Genomic DNA, 19727 nt, shown 5'->3' with positions numbered 1-19727 from the left:
GCAGCTTAGCACCAGGGTGTGATCCTGGGTCCCGGGATCGAGTCCCTTGTCGGGCTCCCTGCGTGGAGCCTGCTTCTCCCTCTGCCTGTGTCTCTGCCTCTCTCTCTCTTTCTTTCACGAATAAATAAAATATTTTTAAAAATAATAAAATAAATCTTTAAAAAGAGAGAGAGAGAAAGAAACTGCAGTCCAGGGGCACATGGCTCAGGAAGAGAGAGGGATGTCACCCAGAACGCAGGCCAGCCTGTGCACATGAGGGAGGCATCAGGGCCACCGGGTGAGGTCTGGTTCTGCACACAGCTGGGCCCTCATCTGAACTTCCTGCCCTCACCTCCCACACTGGCTTCTCCATGGCGACACCCTGCGTGCCCCCAGCCCTGGCACCACATCCTCCACAGCCCGGTCATCCAGCCCCTGGAGGGCCTCACGCCTCACAACTCCTGGACACAGGACAACTCCAGTCCTACAAGCAGCGCACAAGCCTGCCCTGAAGCCAGGCCCGACTCAGACTGCACAACTCCAAGCCATCCCACCACAGGCCACGCAGTGGCTCTCGGCTGGACAGGGGTCCTGGGGACACGGCACACAGGCAGCCTGCTCTCCTGATGCCCTGACCTCCTACCTTCACCCAAGACCACCTGCTCTGGTGTGCCCTCCCCCACCCTGCCCTTTCCCCCCCATTTAGGGTGTGCCCAGGCCCCCGGGGGTTACCTGCAGCAAGGCCAGGTCTGCATCCTGGGCCAGCTGCTGCAGGTTCTTCACAGCAGAGGTGGTCTTGATCACACGCACCAGGGCCGGGGAGCAGTCGAGCGGGAGCTCAGCCAGCAGGGACTTCTCATCACTGAGCAGCAGCAGAGCGTGGTACGGGCTGCAGAGCAGAGTCACAGGTCAGTGGGACATGCAAGCTACAGGCCCCCTGACTGGGCACATCACTGGAGCACACACCGAACCTGGGAGGTCACTGGAAGGGTTAGACAGAGGGGCAGAGGTATGTCCAGGGGCCTTTAAAAAGCCGCAAGGAGGGACATCTGGGTGGCTCAGTGGTTGAGCATCTGCCTTCGGCCCAGGGCGTGATCCTGGGGTCCCGGGATCAAGTCCCGCATCAGGCTCCCTGCATGGAGCCTGCTTCTCCCTCGGCCTGTGTCTCTGCCTCTCTGTGTGTCTCATGAATAAATAAATAAAATCTTTTAAAAAATAAATAAAAATAAAAAGCCACAAGGATTACTACAACCCTCAAAAAACCCAACTGAGCAAAACTGAAAAAGGCCTGACAATCCAATTCCACCTCCCACTTCTGGGATTGCCCAGCAAACATTTGTTGACTGGAAAAAATTCATGAATCTTTTCCAAGGAAAGAGTCCCAAATATGGAAAAACAAAATCTCCGCCACAGGCTATGAATAGAAGTACATAAAAATATACTCAGCAAGGAAGCCCAGGAGGAAGGACACGGACTTGGAGCACAGAAAGCTAGGCGGTGCCTTGCTCTCTCTCATTTACAAATTTTCTGTAACGTGCCTAGATTTCTTTTTTTAGTTATAAATAAAAATATCTAAGGAGACAGAGAACTTTAATGGGGGTGAGGGGGTTGTAAAACCTGAGCTTAGCTCTTTCCTTGCAGAAAATCAGTGAGATGAAGGAACAGGTCCCACAAGCTCTGACTCAGGCGCAGGAGGCCCGGTGAGTAGCAGCGGGAGGCCGAGATCCCTCCCACCCTCTGGCTTCTCATCAGGGTGCTCGGCCCCAACAGCCCCGCACAGACCCCCCCACAGAGCGCCATTGCCCCGGCAGTGCCAAGACAGCCCAGAGGAGACCTGCGGTCAGTCTTTTCTGAAAAAAACAGACCCCAAAATATCCATTTTTACTTCTATAAACAGAGCCTTACCTGCCAGTACCTGTGGCAGGAAGAGGGAAAGCCAACTCTTGAGGGACGTCACTGAGGCCTCAGGCAGATGCTACAGAGAAGGCCCCGCAGACCCTGTGCGTGTGCGTGCGTGCCTGCGTGCGTGCGTGCAGGCCGGGCCGGCACTCACCGGATGGCTTTCAGGCTCCGCTCGATGGCCTCGGGGGGGATGAGGCTGGAAGCAGCGTAGTGGATCTTGTGGGGCAAGCAGAAGCTCACCTCCAGCCAGCTGTTGATGTGGAGTCGTACCACGCCAGACGTACACAGGCTGCAGAGAGCAGACCCCACCCCCATCAGGTGCCATCGCTGGTCCACAGCCGCTTCAACCACACGCTGAGCACACAAAACCCCAGCTGAGGGTGCTGCCTCCCAGCACACTACTCCTGCTGCTGCAAGTGCAAGTGAAGCCCTTGGGCAGGACAGCACCTTCCCAGATCTTGGGATGTTCAAGTCAAGAAGCCGCATTAGGAACACACACACACACACACACACACACACACACACACACACACACGTGTTTCTCTGTAGCCCCGGAATATGGAATCCAGTCGGGTCCCAGGACTTGAAGGAAGCCTCTCCGACATCTGTCCCAGAGGCTTGGTGTGCCAGGGCGAAGCTGAGGGATGAGAGGCAGGCCCTGGCACAAAGGGGGGCTGGGCAGGAAGGGTGAGGGGCCGGGCTCCAAGCCCCCCAAAACATCCTGCTGGGGAAGAGCCCACGGCACCCACCCCAAAAGAGGACAGCAGTACCCCAGTGCACCACGGCAACTGCCCAAGCCAGCCTCCGCTGCAACCCTTCCACGCCCCACCCCTCCGTGGGGACGGCAATTTGCCTCTTTTAGGGCCAAACACTGCTTAGGCCACATACAGCCGCCCGGTCCCGGAATCCTCGTTTCTCCCACATCCCACCTTGACCATCTGTAAGTCCCATCAGCTCTACCTGCAGGGAGGTACCAAGTCCAGACCTCCGCACCAGCCCCCCTGCCTGCCTCCCTACTCAGGCCCCCCAGTTCCCACCCTGGCAGTCTCTCAGCCACGGCCCCCAAATGCCAGGAGCCACACATGACCTGCCCACTTTTCTCTGACCTCGCCTCCTACCCCAGACCACGGCTCCACCTGCACTGGCCCAGGTGCCCCAGGTTCCTTCCCTGTTTCCCATCTCTTTCCAAGCACCACCTTCCATGAGGTGAGCCCGGATGCAGCCCCACAGGCACTCTGGCTGCTGTGTGACCACGTGTATCTGGGTCAAGGCCACAGGACGCACCCACTTGTCTGCTAGTTGATGCAGCTTCCCCAAATAGAATTCCGTCACCAGCTGTGGCCTTATGTCTCATAGCTGCTCCCCACACAGCTGGTCAGGTGTTGGGTACGTGGGGGGCACTGAGAACCTCATGGATGGAGGAAGGAAAGGGGTCCAAGGACTACGCTACAGACTGCACGATCCCTCAGGAGGCCTCTGCCCACAGCACAGGTTGCTGGTGGCTCCCTGTAGACAGGTGGCACCGTCTGCCCTGCACCGGAGAACCACACACAAGGAGCTGTTTCCAGCGGGGGGGGGCTTCTGAACCCTCCAGTGAGAAGCAGCCTGACGGTACCCGAAGCCTGGTGCATGGCCCCTGTTGTGCTAAGAGCCAAGAGCACTTGGTACCCGACACAGAAGAGACGTGGCTGCTTGGGCAAAACCCCTGTGGCTGGTCCTCACCACACCCCTGGCAGGCGGACAAGAAAGGGCTGTGTGCCCACTGCCAAGGCCTGTCCTGTCCTGTCCTGGTCCAGTTCTTCCCATCACATCCCAACCCACGCTACCATTCCCAAGTGGCCAGAGAGGCCAAGACGTCCACATCTGGCCACTTGTGGGCCGGACCATGGCTCAGGGAGCTGTCTCACACCTCCCGTGGGGACACACAAATCCACGGTGCTGGCAGGCGGCCCTACGGCCCTCACAGCCCAAACCCACAGGCTGTTACTACCATCTCTTCCCTGAAGCCTCAAGCGGCAGACCAAGTACCACAGGTTTCCCCACGGGTTCACCCAAAGGGCCAGAAGAATCTGTGGTCAGCAGTTTTCTCACGCAGGAAGTGTGTAATGAGGAGAAAACCCAGGGTGAAGAGCAGAGAACACATCCCTGACCTCCACGACCCCCTGGGACGCCGGCCAGCGCCACCATCTGCTCACTGCCAACTGCCCCACGCTCAGCGAACACCTTCTGCCTGCCCTGCCCGGAGGCATCAGGAAAACCCATACCGCACTCCCAGGACGTCTGTCCCCTGAGTGGTCCCCCAAAGGGAGGGTCAGAGCACCCAGGGCTGCAGGGGTGTGGGCTGCAGCTGTGGCTGAGGCTGGAAGGCAAACGTTTGGTCACTGCCGATGCCACAGTCCCTCAAGGGGAAGCCCATGAGTGGGTCTGATGAGTGTCACGATCTAGGGAAGAGACCCCAGATCCCTCCCCAAGGCCCCAGAGGAGGGCCTCTTCCAGAACAGGGTGCAGAGGGAGGTTCCCAGAGCCTCAGCGGGAGGTTCCCAGAGCCTCAGCAAGCTTTGGGCAAGAGTCTTTGCAGATGGACAGCTCCCATCAAACCCCGAGAAACAGCCTCTCACAGATCCAAGCTCACCTGGTGAGGGCTGCACAGAAGATGAGATTCTCAGCTTCCACGTACAAAAGAGGGAAGAGAAGACTGAGGAACAGCAGGGCTGCAGGGAGAATGAGCTGAGAAGGGCAACACGAGCTCCTCCTCTGTTTCACTGTATACGTGGACAGAAAAGCTGGAAGATTGAAAACAAAAGTCTGCCTTTGAGCTGTCCTCTTTAGGGTACGGTTCCAAGTAGCGGCGGGTCAGCACAGAACCAGTTAAACACTGAGGCTCCTATTACGTCCCATGGAGTGGCTTTTGCTCCCCTGGGAGTTCGGGGATGCCCTGTGCACGCACACAGTGGCGCGTGGTCCTCTCCTAGAGTGGGAGACACTCCCGTGTTGGTTCCCTGGTTTGCAGGTGGATTTTACTTCCCTTTGCCAGGCATTTGCTCACTCCCTCACACCCTCCACACCCTCCACCTACTGGGTACTTTGTGCTGAGATGCCATGAGGAGAACCGTGACCACACCCCCCACAGGAGCCCCCAGGGAAGCCCTGTCGTACCCCTGCAGCGAGAGGAGCCAGGAGCCCTGTGGAATCCGCCAAGAGGAGGGGAGCGTCCAGGTGGAGGGAGCCCCCTCCGAGACTCTCCCTGTTTTTATTATCCTTACGGCAGCACAGCTGACACACAGTGAGCTACGCCTCGGGTTTCTGGTGGGCCTGCACGGTCCCCGGGGCTCACCGCCTGTCACCAAATAACATCATCACAGTGTCACGGAGCATATGCCCTGGGCCGTATAAAGTGCACTTTAAGACAAGACTCTAGAGAGCAGCGCCATGGCGGTCAGCAAGAACAAGCGCCTTACAAAAGGCGGCAAAAAGGGATCCAAGAAGAAAGTGGTTGATCCATTTTCTAAGAAAGATTGGTATGATGTGAAAGCGCCAGCTATGTTCAATATAAGAAATATTGGAAAAACACTAGTCACAAGAACTCAAGGAACCAAAATTGCATCTGATGGTCTCAACGGTCGCATTTTTGAAGTTAGCCTTGCTGATCTGCAGAATGATAAAGTTGCATTTAGGAAATTCAAGCTAATCACTGAGGATGTGCAGGGTAAAAACTGCCTGACTAATTTCCATGGCATGGATCTTACCCGTGACAAAATGTGCTCCATGGTCAAAAAATGGCAGACCATGATTGAAGCTCATGTTGATGTAAAGACTACCGATGGTTATTTGCTTCGTCTATTTTGTGTTGGCTTTACTAAAAAATGCAATAATCAGATTCGGAAGACCTCTCACACTCAGCACCAACAGGTCCGCCAAATCCGGAAAAAGATGATGGAAATCATGACCCGAGAGATGCAGACAAATGACTTGAAAGAAGTAGTCAATAAATTGATTCCAGGGATCCCTGGGTGGCGCAGCGGTTTGGCGCCTGCCTTTGGCCCAGGGCGCGATCCTGGAGACCTGGGATCGAATCCCACGTCGGGCTCCCGGTGCATGGAGCCTGCTTCTCCCTCTGCCTTTATCTCTGCCTCTCTCTATCTCTCTGTGACTATCATAAATAAATAAAAATTAAAAAAAAAAAAAAAAAAAAAACAAATTGATTCCAGACAGCATCGGAAAAGATATAGAAAAAGCTTATCAGTCTATTTATCCACTCCATGATGTTTTTGTTAGAAAAGTAAAAATGCTGACAAAGCCCAAGTTTGAATCGGGAAAACTCATGGAGCTTCATGGTGAAGGTAGTAGTTCTAGAAAAGCTATGGGGGATGAGACCGGTGCTAAAGTTGAACGAGCTGATAGATATGAACCACCAGTCCAAGAATCTGTTTAAAATTCAGACATTTAATGGTGACAAATAAAAACATATTTGTGATGTTTAATTTCTTATCATTCTTTTCAAATAATCAGGTTCAGTGAAGCAGATGTTCTGAACTGACAGTGCGAACTTTTCAGAACTGTTGTATGGATCTTATCCATTGCTCTTGACTACTAAATAGCTGCAAAAGGGTAGTGATCTATTTTAAGCTGTAGTGATCTGGATGGAAGTGTTATAGATGGTTAATAAAAGGAAACTTTAAAAAAAAAAAAAACAAGACAAGACTCTAGCAGAGCAGGGCTTCGGGGCCTGGAAGGTTCCTGCTATGTCTGTACTTCTGTCTGTGGGCAGTCGCATTCGATCTGGGTACACTGGACAAAAGGCGCTGCCCCCACAGGAGGCTTATCCAGCCAGTCACACAGTCGCCCAGCCCTATCTGCCACCCGAGATAGGTGCTCCCAGCAGAGCCCTGAGCCCCAAGGCGATGACTGTGCATGGGGCACCATACGGGCCTTTCAGACAAGCCCTTATCTTTCCCATCCCAGAGAGAACACGATGCCTCCAAGCTCACTCCATCACCCTTGCATTTCACCGCCTGAGAAGGACCTTCAGCTCCTGACGTTCAGCCGAGCCGAGAGCCCCCTGTTTGGTCTCCCCATCACCTTTCTTGCTGCCAGCCCAGCACCTGTGGATCACTCTGGTCCCACACGCGGCCAGGCTTCCTACTACATGGAGTGGGACGCTGTACGCAGTCCAAGAGGTCCAGGTGAGCTCCAAGAGGGCCACCTTCAAATTTCACACGAAAGGCTTATATAAGTGCATTTTTAGGGAACAAACAACTAAAATTCCCAGGATATGAAAGGAGGTGTCCATGGGCCCATCTCTGCTCTGAACAGGCAGCAACGAACCAGCGCAGAGTCCCCAGCACACCGGCCCGGCTGGGCCCTGGGCAGTCCCCCAGGCTCTGAGCCTCCTGGTCCCCACACAGGCCCCTTAGCTCTGAAAACCATCCAACAATCACTTGGTCAAACCACGCACTCCACAACAACACGACCCCTGCTTACTCATTCCTTCAACTACCAGCAGGCAAGCCGTGCTCCCCGCAGGCCAACCACGAAGTCCGTGTTACAGAAGGGGCCTCCATGGGGGACACAAGCTGACAGTCACACAGATGAGTGGACACGGTCGCTGAGGTCCCCAAGCTCCACAGGGAGAGACAGATGCTGGAACAGTCAGGGTGGGCTTCCGCGAGGTTCGTGCTGCCCGCCTACAAGCACAGGACTTGGGTTCTGGGCCACGAGGGCACCAGGCCAGTCGGCCACACCACAGTCCCGGATTTCCCTTAAAACAGCAAAGCCAGAACAACTCCTTTGAGGAGTCTCACCCCCATCTCCAACCTCCATGTCTCTCACTTCTGCTCGGAGAAAACCCTCCCCAGGATCTGCTGGAAAATTGCCAATGGGAGAAGAAAGCTCTGCATCCTGTGCTACTGGATCAGTCATGTCAACTCAGGTCTCCCTTCCTTGGCTTCAGAGTGAGCCCACCCTGCAGCAGCAGGCCAGGCAGGGCCACAGGCTGGACGGGGTCCTATGACTTGAGAGCCTCTGCTACCGGTGGGCTGGGACAAGGTACAGAGGAGGACGCCACTGGCCCTGGGACCTCCCCAGAAGGCAACGGTGGCTGGCGCACCTGAGGCGGCCCCAGGACCCAGGACTCATCAAGGTGGGGTCTGGGAACTGGGGGGGTTTCACCCGAGGAAAGGGATCCCGAACCTCACACACCAGGATGCCTGCGCCAGAGGAAGGAGGGCACCAAGCACTGAACAGGTGAGTCTTCCAGGAGACGGAGCCATGTCGGGCGCTGAAATAATGACCACTGGGGGGCGCTGGGCTGCCTCAGGCTCGGAGTGGCTGCGGGCAGTCAACTCCCCAGAACCCACTGCCTCCAACTTGCAGTTCAAACCCAAGAAATCACAGTCCAGTCTTTCTTAGACATAGAGAGTATGGCTCTGGCTTGGGGTTCACCTGCTGCTTAGCCTTAATCGCGTGTGGTCCGACCGGAGCTGAGGCAGGCAGAGGACCACTCAGAGCAAGGCAGCCTCTTCCAAGGAGCGATTGCAGACACCAGCCAACCCCAGACCAGAGGGCAGCATGCCTCTGCCCGCAGAGACCTCGACGTGGTCATGGGTGATGTCACGGGACAAAGAGGCGGGGGGACAGCAGCACAAGAGTTCTGTGCCCGGACACCCAGCAGCCGCCAAATCAGGACAAAGGTACACTAGCCACAGCTTCTGCCACAGACAGCTCTGCCTCCTGAACGAAGGCACCTTTCCTCCCGACAGACAGACGCACGGGGGTCTGAGTAGAGCTAGACAGGGAAGGAGACACGCACAGGCGCATCGACACGGCTGTGCAGATGCCGTTGTGATCCATCGTGGTGCTCAGATCCGAGAGCTCCCCAAGACCGGCGCCAGCACAGCCAGAGGAAGAGGCATCTCCTGTGTTGCTAGTGGGGGTGCAGCCTGAGGCGCAAGGCCCGCAGGGACACGCACCAAATTACAAGTGCATCTCACCTGTGGACCTGGCAATCCCATTCTCAGGAATGCATCTTACTAATCAACAGCAACCCCTGCATGACACTGAGCAGCAGCTCTTACGGCACCAGAGGCTGGCACCAACGAAATGTCCAAGGGCTGGCTGATTATGCAACAAAAAAAGAAAACAGAAGAAGTCCTTATGTACCAGTATAGACAGGGTCCAAGCGACACTGTTCAACCGAGATGACGAGGGGTGGTCGGCATGTGCAGCGGAAAGGGACAAAGGGTCCGTGTTCGCCCGGGCCCTCAGCCTGTCTGCGCAGGATGGCACACGACACATTGCCCACAGAAACGCATCCTGCCACCAGGATGGGGCCTGCTGGTGGTACAGCAGGGAAGACACTCCACCTCTGGCCTGCAGACTTGACGGAGAGGGGACCTTCTCAAAAGCTTCAGTTAAAACAGCAAAAAAGAATGAAAACTTCCAAAATGCTCGTAATGATTATGAGTGGGTCCGGGACTATAGACGGGCTTTGTTTTCTCTCTACTTTCCTAGATTTCCTAAATACCTATAACAAGTACGTACCGTTGGTGCGATCGGGGAAATTATTAACGCCAAAAAAGGAGAGGACCCCCTGACAAGCCACCCTTTCTGGGCCTGGATGACACGGGGCATCGCCAGCCACAGCTCTTAGATCCGCGGGCGGTGCGGAGTCCACCGATGGAGTGAAGCCCCGGGAAGGCCAGGAGAGGGCGTTGGGCCGCATGCCAGGCAGCAGCAGAAGCCGCACCTCTGTGCCACCTGTGCAGCAACGTGCCTGGTGCCATGCGGTCCCCTCAGCAGTGAGTTGTGGCCCGTCATGAACCAACAGTCCTAGAGCATGGTGGAAAGGCCACGCTTTCAGGGCAACAGGTCACTTGGGCACCTGCCCAGGCTCCCCTCCACCTCCCATCCACACTGCAGACCCAGGGTCTGAGAGCGGTAGACACTCTTAAAAAGAAAAGAAGTTCTTTGCTTCTCCACAGAGAAAACTAGAAACGCCAAAATAACTGAAACAACCGGGAGGCTCTGCTGTGTCTGCGATGCCTGTGCGTCCTACACTCGGGCCCAAACCCCAGGTCCTGCAGAGCGGGGGGCACCCTCAGACCCGGAACGTGGCACTATGTCATGCTGACCTTGCAGCTGATGACTCACAGGAACTTCAGGCTCTCACACATGACCTCAGGTTCAGTTCTGGAGCAGAGGGGCCGGCACTCCCAGTCCTCACTCACCCCCATCTCAGGGGCACGACAGGAGAACAGCTCAGGCAATGAGGCCCACAGGCAGGTGCATTGACCACTCCGCTCACCTGTCTTACCTGTCATAAGCTTCCTTGAGGTCCCTGGCCAGCTTGCACTTGGGCAGAATGTGATGAAATGGGGACTGAGGACCATCATTTGCTGCAAGAATCACAACAGAGAATTTACAATCTCCAAAGCAAGGAAACTTGCAAAGGCTAGAATGGAAAAATACCTTTTATTTTTATTTTATTTTATTTATTCATGAGAGACAGAGAGAGAGGCAGAGACACAGGCAGAAGGAGAAGCAGGCTCCATGTGGGGAGCCTGATGCAGGACTCAATCCCAGGACCCCGGGGTCACGCCCTGAGCCAAACAAAGGCAGGCGCTCAACCGCTGAGCCACCTGGGCATTCCTGGAAAATATCTTTTAAAATGAGAATAACTGGGGTGCCCGGGTGGCTCAGCAGTTGAGCATCAGACTCTCTTGGTTTTGGCTCAGTCATGAGATCGAGCCCTGTGTTGGGCTCCACACTCAGCAACGAGTCTGCTCAAGATTCTCTCTCTCCCGCTGCCCTTCCCCACCCTCCCCACCCTCCCACACTCATGCACACGCTCTCTCTCGCTCTAAAATAAATAAATCTTTAAAAAAAAAGTTTAGCTGAAAATAAATTTTAAGTCATTTTAAACCAAACATTAGGCTATTTATTCCCCCACTGCATCCTATAAAATCTGTGCAACCACTGGAGACAAGACTTTGGCTGATTTGTTTGTCTTTATACAGGACATTTCTGTGGCAACTTCACCCGTGGCTTCCCTGACCCTGCAGCCACAGGCAGCACGGGGACAATCGAGGTCACTGGTGGCCCCGGAGCACAGACCACCACAGCCACCATCACGTCTCCACCCATTCATTCATACTAACTCAATTCATTTTTATGATCAAAATGTTTTCATTAATCTTTTCTCATTAATGCCTTAAAAATATGTAGTTAGGGGATCCCTGGGTGGCGCAGCGGTTTGGCGCCTGCCTTTGGCCCAGGGCGCGATCCTGGAGACCCGGGATCGAATCCCACGTCGGGCTCCTGGTGCATGGAGCCTGCTTCTCCCTCTGCCTGTGTCTCTGCCTCTCTCTCTGTGTGTGTGACTATCATAAATAAATAAATAAAAAATATTTTTAAAAAATATGTAGTTAAATTGAATTTTTAAAAATTTTCTGTGATGGGGTACCTGAGTGGCTCAGGGGGTTGAGCATCTGCCTTCAGCTTAGGGTCCTGGGGTCAAGCCCCACATGGGACTCCCTGCTCAGCGGGGAGCCTGCTTCTCCCTCTGTCCCTCTCCCTGCTTGTGCTCAGCCCTCCCCTCCCCTCTCGCAAATAAAATCTTAAACAATATTTTTCTCTACAGCAGCTTTCTCTTACTCTAAAGGTAATTCTTATTTTATTTTATTTTATTTTTTTAATATTGTATTTATTTATTCATGAGAGACACAGAGAGAGAGGCAGAGACACAGGTAGAGGGAGAAGCAGGCTCCATGCAGGGAGCCCGACGTGGGACTCGATCCCGGGACCCCAGAATCCTAAAAAAAAAAAAAAAAAAAAAAAAAAAGGAAAGATATCATTCTATTTTTTTTAAGATTTTATTTATTTTTTTTAATTTTATTTTTTTATTTTTTTTTAAATTTTTATTTATTTATGATAGTCATAGAGAGAGAGAGAGGCAGAGACACAGGCGGAGGGAGAAGCAGGCTCCATGCACCGGGAGCCCGATATGGGATTCGATCCCGGGTCTCCAGGATCGCGCCCTGGGCCAAAGGCAGGCGCCAAACCGCTGCGCCACCCAGGGATCCAGATTTTATTTATTTATTCACAGACACAGAGAGAGAGAGAGAGACAGAGACACAGGCAGAGGGAGAAGCAGGCTCCATGCAGGGAGCCCGATGTGGAACTCAATTCCGGGTCCCCAGGCTGCAGGTGGCGCCAAACCGCTGTGCCACCGGGGCTGCCGGAAAGATATCTTTCTAAAATGTTAGTTACTAGATCCAGATGTATTTAAGAAAATATTAGGTGCCCCACAGAGAAATTTTTTTATTTTTTTATTTTTTTTAAGATCTTAGTTATTTATTCATAGAGACACAGAGAGAGAGAGAGAGAGGCAGAGGCACAGGCAGAGGGAGAAGCAGGCTCCATGCCAGGAGCCCAACGCGGGACTCGATCCCAGGTCTCCAGGATGATGCCCTGAGCCAATGGCAGGCGCTAAACCGTTGAGCCACTCAGGGATCCCCTTATTGCTAAAATTAGACTGGGTTCACCCTCAAGTCTGTTTCTAGTTCTCTCTTTTGTACAGAGGCACTGACCCGAGATGGAGGTGGAGTGTGCGTCACAGGCAGGTGTTTCTCTGTGGCTGGAGGTATTCATGGAATGCTTAAATCCACACAGTGAGCTACTGGCAAAAAGTATCTTTAATAATCAGGTGATAACTCAGTTGGGTCTGCCTTCAATTCACCTTGGCAGCTCAATGTTCCCGCTGGCCCCTCACGTGTCCTCCTGCCGCAGGGAACCACAGCCAGCAGGAGTAGGGCTGACTGGGCAATGCCTGACCTGCCCCGGACAGCCATCCTGCAGCTGGGGCGTGGGGCGCCGTTCAGGCTGCGGGATCAATTCCGGCATCAGTTCAGGAGAACTGCTCTCCAACTGTGTCCCTTGGGCGTCCTCCTACGTGCCCAGGGAAGGTCACAAGATCACATAACCTCTCGGTGCTCAGGTTCCGCCTCTGCAAACCTGGACCAGGGTCCTGCCTCCAAAGGCTGCCTGCTGTGCTGTGGGGTGGGGTAGGAGAGATTCCTGCCGCACTCACCATCAGCCACTGCAGACACCTCGTCCTGCAGCGCCAGGATCAGCTTGGCCTCTCTGGTGAGGTACTGGCAGCGGCGCTCCTCATGCTGCAGCACTGTGGCGATGCGTCGGGAAAGATTGTGCAGACAGTTTATCACTGATGGGTCCGCATTGGCCTGCGGGAGAGGCCACTTGTGAGTCAAACGCAGCGTACATACAGGGAGCACGCGTGCCTAGATGCCTCAAACCATGGAGGAACCCTCTCCTCCTTTTCCATATGGCCCACTCCAGGGGCCACTGCTGTCTCGTTTCCTATGTCCCCTCCAAGGTCCATCCACTAACACCAGTGTGTTCAGTATCCTATCTTAGGAACAGATGCCTGGATGGCAACACAGAGAAGGGTCTGTGGGGTCCCCCAGCTGGTGAGGGGACAAAGGCATCCCACAAGCATGCTGCAGGGCACCCCAGCAGGGCCATCCAGGATGGGGTTCAGATCCAGCATCTACCAGGCCTGACAAGAGGTAGCCCACTGGGGCTATGGGGTGGCTGAAGACACTGGTCCCACTACCCACCTACTGTGTGATCACAGGATTCCATCTGGGAATGTGTAACAGCGGCACCTCCCTCCCCAAGGAGTCTGACAGACCCTGTGCAGACCACAAGCCCTGGCAGTGTTTACGGTCACCAGTGTCCTGCTACTGCTGGTGGGCAGGACCAGGCTTCGTGAGAACTCAACCACACAGACCCCGTTACAACGGGGGCATGGAGCATCGGAAACGCAGGCCCCAGGCCGACTGTTGGTCAGACACGCGGTCCTCAGAAGAGGCTCTTCCAACAGAAACAAGCCTGGCTAACAACAAAGACAGCAGGCTCCAGGCCACTCTTCTCCCCACAAGCTCCCTTGGCACCCCAACGCTAACTCCAGAACCTATCAGACGCCGCAGGGATGCCAGGTGGGCACACCCGCCCAGGCCAGGGGTGGGGCAGGCAGCTGTAGGGTCTCTCAAGATGCTCCACACAGCAGATAACTGGCCGACCATGACTCAGCATTGCAGGAGGCCAACAGGGCTGCTGAGTCACCCAGGGTGGAGGTGGGAGGAGTGAGAGGCACACATGGTGCTACTGATTAAAACCTGGGCTGCCTCCCCTCCTGTTTATCTGGCAGGCCAGGCCCTATCAGCAGGGTGTCCACAGCCAGCCTTCTGGACCAAAACCCAGACTCAGTAAACACTTTCATACCTGCAATTGGAGAGATTTCCTGAACTCCTAGCAGATCTCGTGTTCACAAACAGAATTCACACCTGGCAGCAGCATCTCTGTGCTGGGAGAGGAGTAAACACTGCCCTCGTGCCGTGCCCGCCCTTCACGTCAAGGATGGCCCCTCAAAATGTCCCCAAGATTGTGGAACTGGAGGACCTACATTATAAAGTATGTACAACTGCCTTAAAATACACTTTTAGAAGAATCTGTCTTGGGACGCCCGGGTAGCTCAGCAGTTGAGCGCCTGTCTTTGGCTCAGGGTGTAACCCGGGGTCCCAGGATCGAGTCCCACGTTGGGCTCCCTGCGTGGAGCCTGCTTCTCCCTCTGCCTGTCTGTCTGTCTGTCTGCCTCTCTCTCTCTCTCATGAATAAACAAATAAAATATTTTTAAAAAAACAAAAACAACAAAAAAAGAATCTGTGTCAAAATAGTCTCAGCAGCAAAGCAGAGGAAAGAGAATGATCCTATGCAGATGTTACCCCTTAAAGAAACAATCAAGTCACACCTGAGAGCCTGACCCTATGCTCAAGGTCCCATTGTCTGGGACAGGACAGTGTTTTAAGTCAGAAGCCCGAGCCTACCTGTCCCACATTCCCAGGCACGCGAGGGGGGGGTTACCCAGGCAAGGCCCGATGACCTGCACTGGTGGGGTGTGGGGGGGTGTCCTGTTTGGCTTCACAGGCCAGGCACCACTCAAGGTGCCTGCAGAACACAAGGTTCCATCTGGCCACAGTGAGAGAGGTACCACCTAAGACGGGCCAGCCCCAAGTGGGAACTCTTAGAAACACATTTGCCCCCACAGGTGATACAAAACAGCAGGAAATTTAGGGTATGACCTGTGTGACTCTTGCTCTCAAAACATGTACCAAAGGGACACCTGGGTGGCTCAGCGGTTGAAAGTCTGTCTTTGACTCAGGGCCTGATCCTGGAGACCCGGGATCGAGTCGCATGTTGGGCTCCCTGCGTGGAGCCTGCTTCTCCCTTGCCTGTGTGTCTGCCTCTCACTGGGTCTTTTATAAATAATAAATAAAATCTTAAAAAAAAAAAAAAAAAAAACATGTACCAAAAATGTAATGAGGGCTTCAGAGCAAATGTCCAATTTGCAGGCAATACATGAACAAGAGCAAGTACTAGGAGATGAATCCAAAAATGGGCCATTCAGTGGGACCAAAGCAGCAAGACCTAAGACACAGCCCATACCCTTGGGAGGGCCAGGTTTTCATCCTGGTCCAGACAGGCCAACGGCAAAAACCATGGCAACTGAGGGAAGTTTCAACAGAGCAGGCACTAGCTGATACCCCATGACCACCAGCTGTATCAGGTGTGAAAGGGCATCATGGTGTAACATAAATGTTCCCGTTTCATAGAGCTGGCACCTGAAGTACATACAAGGAACAGACACGAGGCCTTGGGCTTGCCTTGAAACACGGGAGCAACGGGCAGGGCCGGGGGCCTGACGACATCATGGGGCATCAGAGTTTCACCACCTACTGTCATTGGTTTGGGGTTTGTTTAAAAGCCTTCAAAGTAAAAAGTAAGTATACATCTTTACATGGCCATTAAAAGAACGTCCTACCTTACAATATCAACACTACATTATCTAAAATTCCTCCCACTCTTCAGCAGTGAGGCCAGTGCTGCACGAGGTCCTCCAGTACCTGGTTGCAGGCTGGTTTCATCTGGCGCCGACGCATCTATACTCTTCCCGGCTCTGGCCTCATCCTCACTCCTCACTTTAACAGCCACAGATGTGCCAGTGTAATAACTACCACCTTGCCTAACCATTCCCCAGCTACTGGATACCAGGATTATTTCCAACCTAAGTATTTATTTTCTAATATATTTTTAAAAGATTTTATTTATTTGACAGAGAGAGAGAGAACGCATGCAAGCAGGGGGAGCAGCAGCAGAGGCAGAGGGAGAAGCAGACTCCCCGTTAAGCAGGGAGCCTGATGTGGGACTCGATCCCGGGACCTGAGATCATGACCTGAGCCGAAGGCAGACGTTTCATGACTGAGCCACCCAGGTGCCCCCTAATGATTATTTTTAAAGTCTTCATACAACTTTAGAATCTGGTTGTTTTCCTGATTGCTACAGCCAGGGTGTCTCCCATTCTGCTATCACATGCTGTTTCCCCGAAGCCGAGGGCCTGCCTGCAGGGTGGGGCCGTGGCTGCTTCTCACTGCCCATCCCACAGGGCCTATCAGTGCTCACAGACCGCATTCGTCATGATTTTTGGTCTTTTGTTTCTTCCTGGAGTTCTCTTTGGGGGTGTCTGCATTAGGCAATTTCACATATCATGCCCTATATTATTCACCCTGTGAAAATGCCAAAACTACAAGGGCAAAGGTCCCTCTTGGAACCACACACCCTAGGGACAGCCAGTGTTTGCTAACCAATCATTTTGTCTTTTTTTTTTTTAAGATTTTATTTATTCATTCATGAGAGACACACACAGAGAGACGCAAAGACACAGGCAGAGGGAGAAGCAGGCTCCTTGAGGGGAGCCCAATGGGGGACTCGATCCTGGGACTCCTGGATCACCCCTGAAGGCGGCACTAAACTGGTGAGCCACCCAGGCGCCCCTTAACCAATCATTCTGTCTTAATATACAGTTCCTTATTTATCGGCAAGGTCGTCTAGTTTTAAAAACTAAACTCCATTCCAAAGGACCTTTTCTCTGGCATTATTTTGGTTTTAAGCCATTCACAGTGAATGTGGTGTGGTCTCCACACACAGAGCCCTCAAAAGAGAGAAGCACCCTGAAACTTAAAATGATACCCAATTTTACAGGTGCCCTGCGTAGTGTCATTTCTGCCACCCTGAAGACTTTCAAAGCCCACATTATTCCTTGTCACGGAGACTCAGTCACTTTGTCTGAGACATTTCTATGAAACGCCATCATGAGATCACATGTGCCCAGCCAGAAAGAACTACTGAGTATTTTATTGCAAACAGATAGTGTGATATTTCAAAGGAATTCCGTTATGTAACAGCCACCCAATATAAATTTCCTAGGCAATTTAATGGGCATCCTTTCATGGGATGCCAGGGTGGCTCAGCAGCTGAGCATCTGCCTTTGGCTCAGGGCGTGATCCTGGAGTCCCGGGATTGAGTCCCACGTCGGGCCCCCTGCATGGAGCCTGCTTCTCCCTCTGCCTGTGTCTCTGCCTCTCTCTCTCTCTCTGTGTCTCTCACGAATAAATAAATAAAATATTTCTAATAAATAAATAAATAAATAAATAAATATTTTTAAAAAAGAAAATAACGGGATCCCTGGGTGGCGCAGCGGTTTGGCGCCTGCCTTTGGCCCGGGGCGCGATCCTGGAGACCCGGGATCGAATCCCACGTCGGGCTCCCGGTGCATGGAGCCTGCTTCTCCCTCTGCCTGTGTCTCTGCTTCTCTCTCTCTCTCACTGTGTGCCTATCATAAATAAATAAAATAAAATAAAATAAAATAAAATAAAATAAAATAAAATAAAATAAAATAAAATAAAATAAAATAAAATAAAATAAAATAAAATAAAATAAAATAAAATAAAATAAAATAAAATAAAATAGAAAATAACAATGTTGGTGTGAAGGTAGAGACACTGGACCACACACACACTGCTGATCGGGATGTAAAATGGTGCAGAGGTCTGGTACAGTTCCTCAACAGGTTATCACATGACCCTGGAATTGCACTCCTAGATATATGCCCAAAGGAAAAGAGAACAGGTGTCCACACAAACATTTGGACCCAAATGTCAGTAATAGCGCTGGTCACAGTATAACACTGATGAACATGTATCGTCCGTAATGGCCGAAAGGCAGAGGTAACACAAACGCTCGTCAACAGATGAATGAATGCATAAACTGTGGTCCATCCAAACAATGGAATAGAATTCAGCCACAAAAAGGAATTAAGTCCTGAAACGTGTTACCACATGGAGGAACTAAGTGAAAGAAGACAAGACACCAAAAGTTGCATATTGCAGGATCCAATTTCCATGAGATTGCAGAGTAGGCAAATCCATAAACAAAGCAAATTCTGGTTTCCAGGGGCTGGGAGAGGAGAGAAGAGGGGGAGTACGTGGTCTCCTTGGGGGGCAATGAAAACGTTCTGGAACTGATACAGGTGATGGTTACACAATGTGGCTACGGGATGCCACCAAACTGCACACTTTAAAATGGTTGAAATAGTAAATGTTACGTGATTTACATTTTATTTAGAAAAAACAACACGGGCAGACTCCTCCAGGACCCTAGCCGGGCAGCAGCTGAGCCAGCTCAGCAGTCTGAGCCAATGACACACTCACCAGAAACGAGCTACTGTCACTCTCCCTGGACTCTCCTCCCTGACCCACCCATGCTCTTCAGCCACTTGTACTCACTCACCCTCAGTGCAAACACCACATTAAAGAGAATCATGGTGGGAGCTTCCCTCTTCGGAGATGGATCTGTTTTTGAAATCTGTAAAAGGAATGGAATTGTAATGAGTAAGAGCCACCACATCCCAAGAAATCCTGTTTAGTGCTATTCTTCAGGCATGGGGAAAGGTTCCAGAATAGAGCTGACCCAGAGGAAAAAAGAGCTCTTGGGTCTTTGAGAAGTGCTCAGCGCCTTGGTATGGGCAAGCAAAGGCAGCAGATACAGAAGGAGACACAGCTGAGACAAGAGCGGGAAGGTCAATGCTATGATCCTGAGTGATGACACTACCCCAGTCAACGGAAGTCAGCTAAGGTGCCCACTCCTGACAAGACGGGGAGAGGCTTAAGCAGATGGGATGTTCTCTGCTGGGACTCTCCCTCCCCCATTGCTGTTTTCAGCATCCACCTGGGTTATCCGTCTTGGCCAGGTATGGCAACCACTCAGGACAATTAAGAGACAAGAAAACGCTCAGAGCGAGCAGAGACCAAAGGGATGCCTGGATCCAACCACCCCAAGTCACAAACATCAAACAGAATACACGTGTTGCCGGGGGGTTGGGGGGGTCACATCTCACTGGGCCATCCCAACTAGCTCTTTAACCATCGTGCTTGTCACCCCAGTTTGGTCAGGTGCAACTCCTGGCAGGACGTCAAATCTCCCCCAGAACCCAGGAGTCAGCAATGGGGACTGCGCCCTGTCTGCAGGGCTCTGGGGAAGGAGGAAGGTGCCACCGTGGGGCCCAGTGCACCCAGCCATGGCCCTATGTCCTCACACCTCCACTGCCTCAGAAGCTCCTTCCTTGGGCTTATTCATGGATAAGATTTGAGAACTGCATTCTGGATCATATAAATGGAGTGAAATCTCATCCTGTCTTATGAAAGCCCTGATTCAGCCTGCGTGCAAAGGACTGACTAGCAGGTTCTGGTGTCAAATTCCCTTGGTGGGCAGCCCGTTCAGCGGCTCAGCGGTTTAGCGCCACCTCCGGTCCAGGGTGTAATCCTGGGTCCCAGGATCGAGTCCCGCGTTGGGCTCCCCACAGGGAGCCTGCTTCTCCCTCTGCCTGTGTCTCTGCCTCTCTCTGTGTGACTCAGCAATAAATAAATAATATC

General features: G+C 52.7%; 2 protein-coding genes across 7 annotated transcripts in view; one reads left to right on the top strand and one right to left on the bottom strand.

The window, feature by feature from the left end:
* NPRL3 (NPR3 like, GATOR1 complex subunit) overlaps positions 1–19727 on the bottom strand; it is a 69150-nt gene that overhangs the window by 6500 nt on the left and 42923 nt on the right. For 4 of the 6 annotated variants that reach the window (XM_041747295.1, XM_041747294.1, XM_041747293.1 and 1 more), the window contains 5 exons: positions 18586–18660; positions 12968–13121; positions 10193–10274; positions 2033–2170; positions 712–868 (listed from right to left, as the gene is read on the bottom strand). In XM_041747295.1, coding sequence (XP_041603229.1) covers positions 712–868; positions 2033–2170; positions 10193–10274; positions 12968–13121; positions 18586–18660 — 606 coding nt within the window. Of the gene's footprint in view, positions 1–711; positions 869–2032; positions 2171–4513; positions 4665–9420; positions 10162–10192; positions 10275–12967; positions 13122–18585; positions 18661–19727 lie in introns of those variants that run through there. The other 2 variants (XM_041747296.1, XM_041747298.1) reach the window with 2 other exon arrangements.
* LOC121486436 (40S ribosomal protein S3a-like) lies at positions 4671–7508 on the top strand. The gene is made up of 2 exons (XM_041747311.1): positions 4671–5902; positions 6090–7508. Exons 1-2 carry the CDS (start codon positions 5311–5313, stop codon positions 6311–6313), a joined length of 816 nt encoding a protein of 271 aa, XP_041603245.1. The 5' UTR covers positions 4671–5310; the 3' UTR covers positions 6314–7508.

Source organism: Vulpes lagopus, chromosome 3 (assembly GCF_018345385.1).
Source record: "Vulpes lagopus strain Blue_001 chromosome 3, ASM1834538v1, whole genome shotgun sequence".
Taxonomy (NCBI): domain Eukaryota; kingdom Metazoa; phylum Chordata; class Mammalia; order Carnivora; family Canidae; genus Vulpes; species Vulpes lagopus.
Note: the sequence above shows the minus strand (reverse complement) of the source record. Positions and strands in the feature narration are given on the sequence as shown.

Excerpts from the sequence above, each read along its gene's own strand:
- LOC121486436 (XM_041747311.1), top strand. The coding sequence starts at position 5,311 with ATGGCGGTCAGCAAGAACAAGCGCCTTACAAAAGGCGGCAAAAAGGGA. Across the intron at positions 5,903-6,089 it reads GATCCCTGGGTGGCGCAGCG|ACAGCATCGGAAAAGATATA; the intron begins GTTTGGCGCCTG and ends AATTGATTCCAG.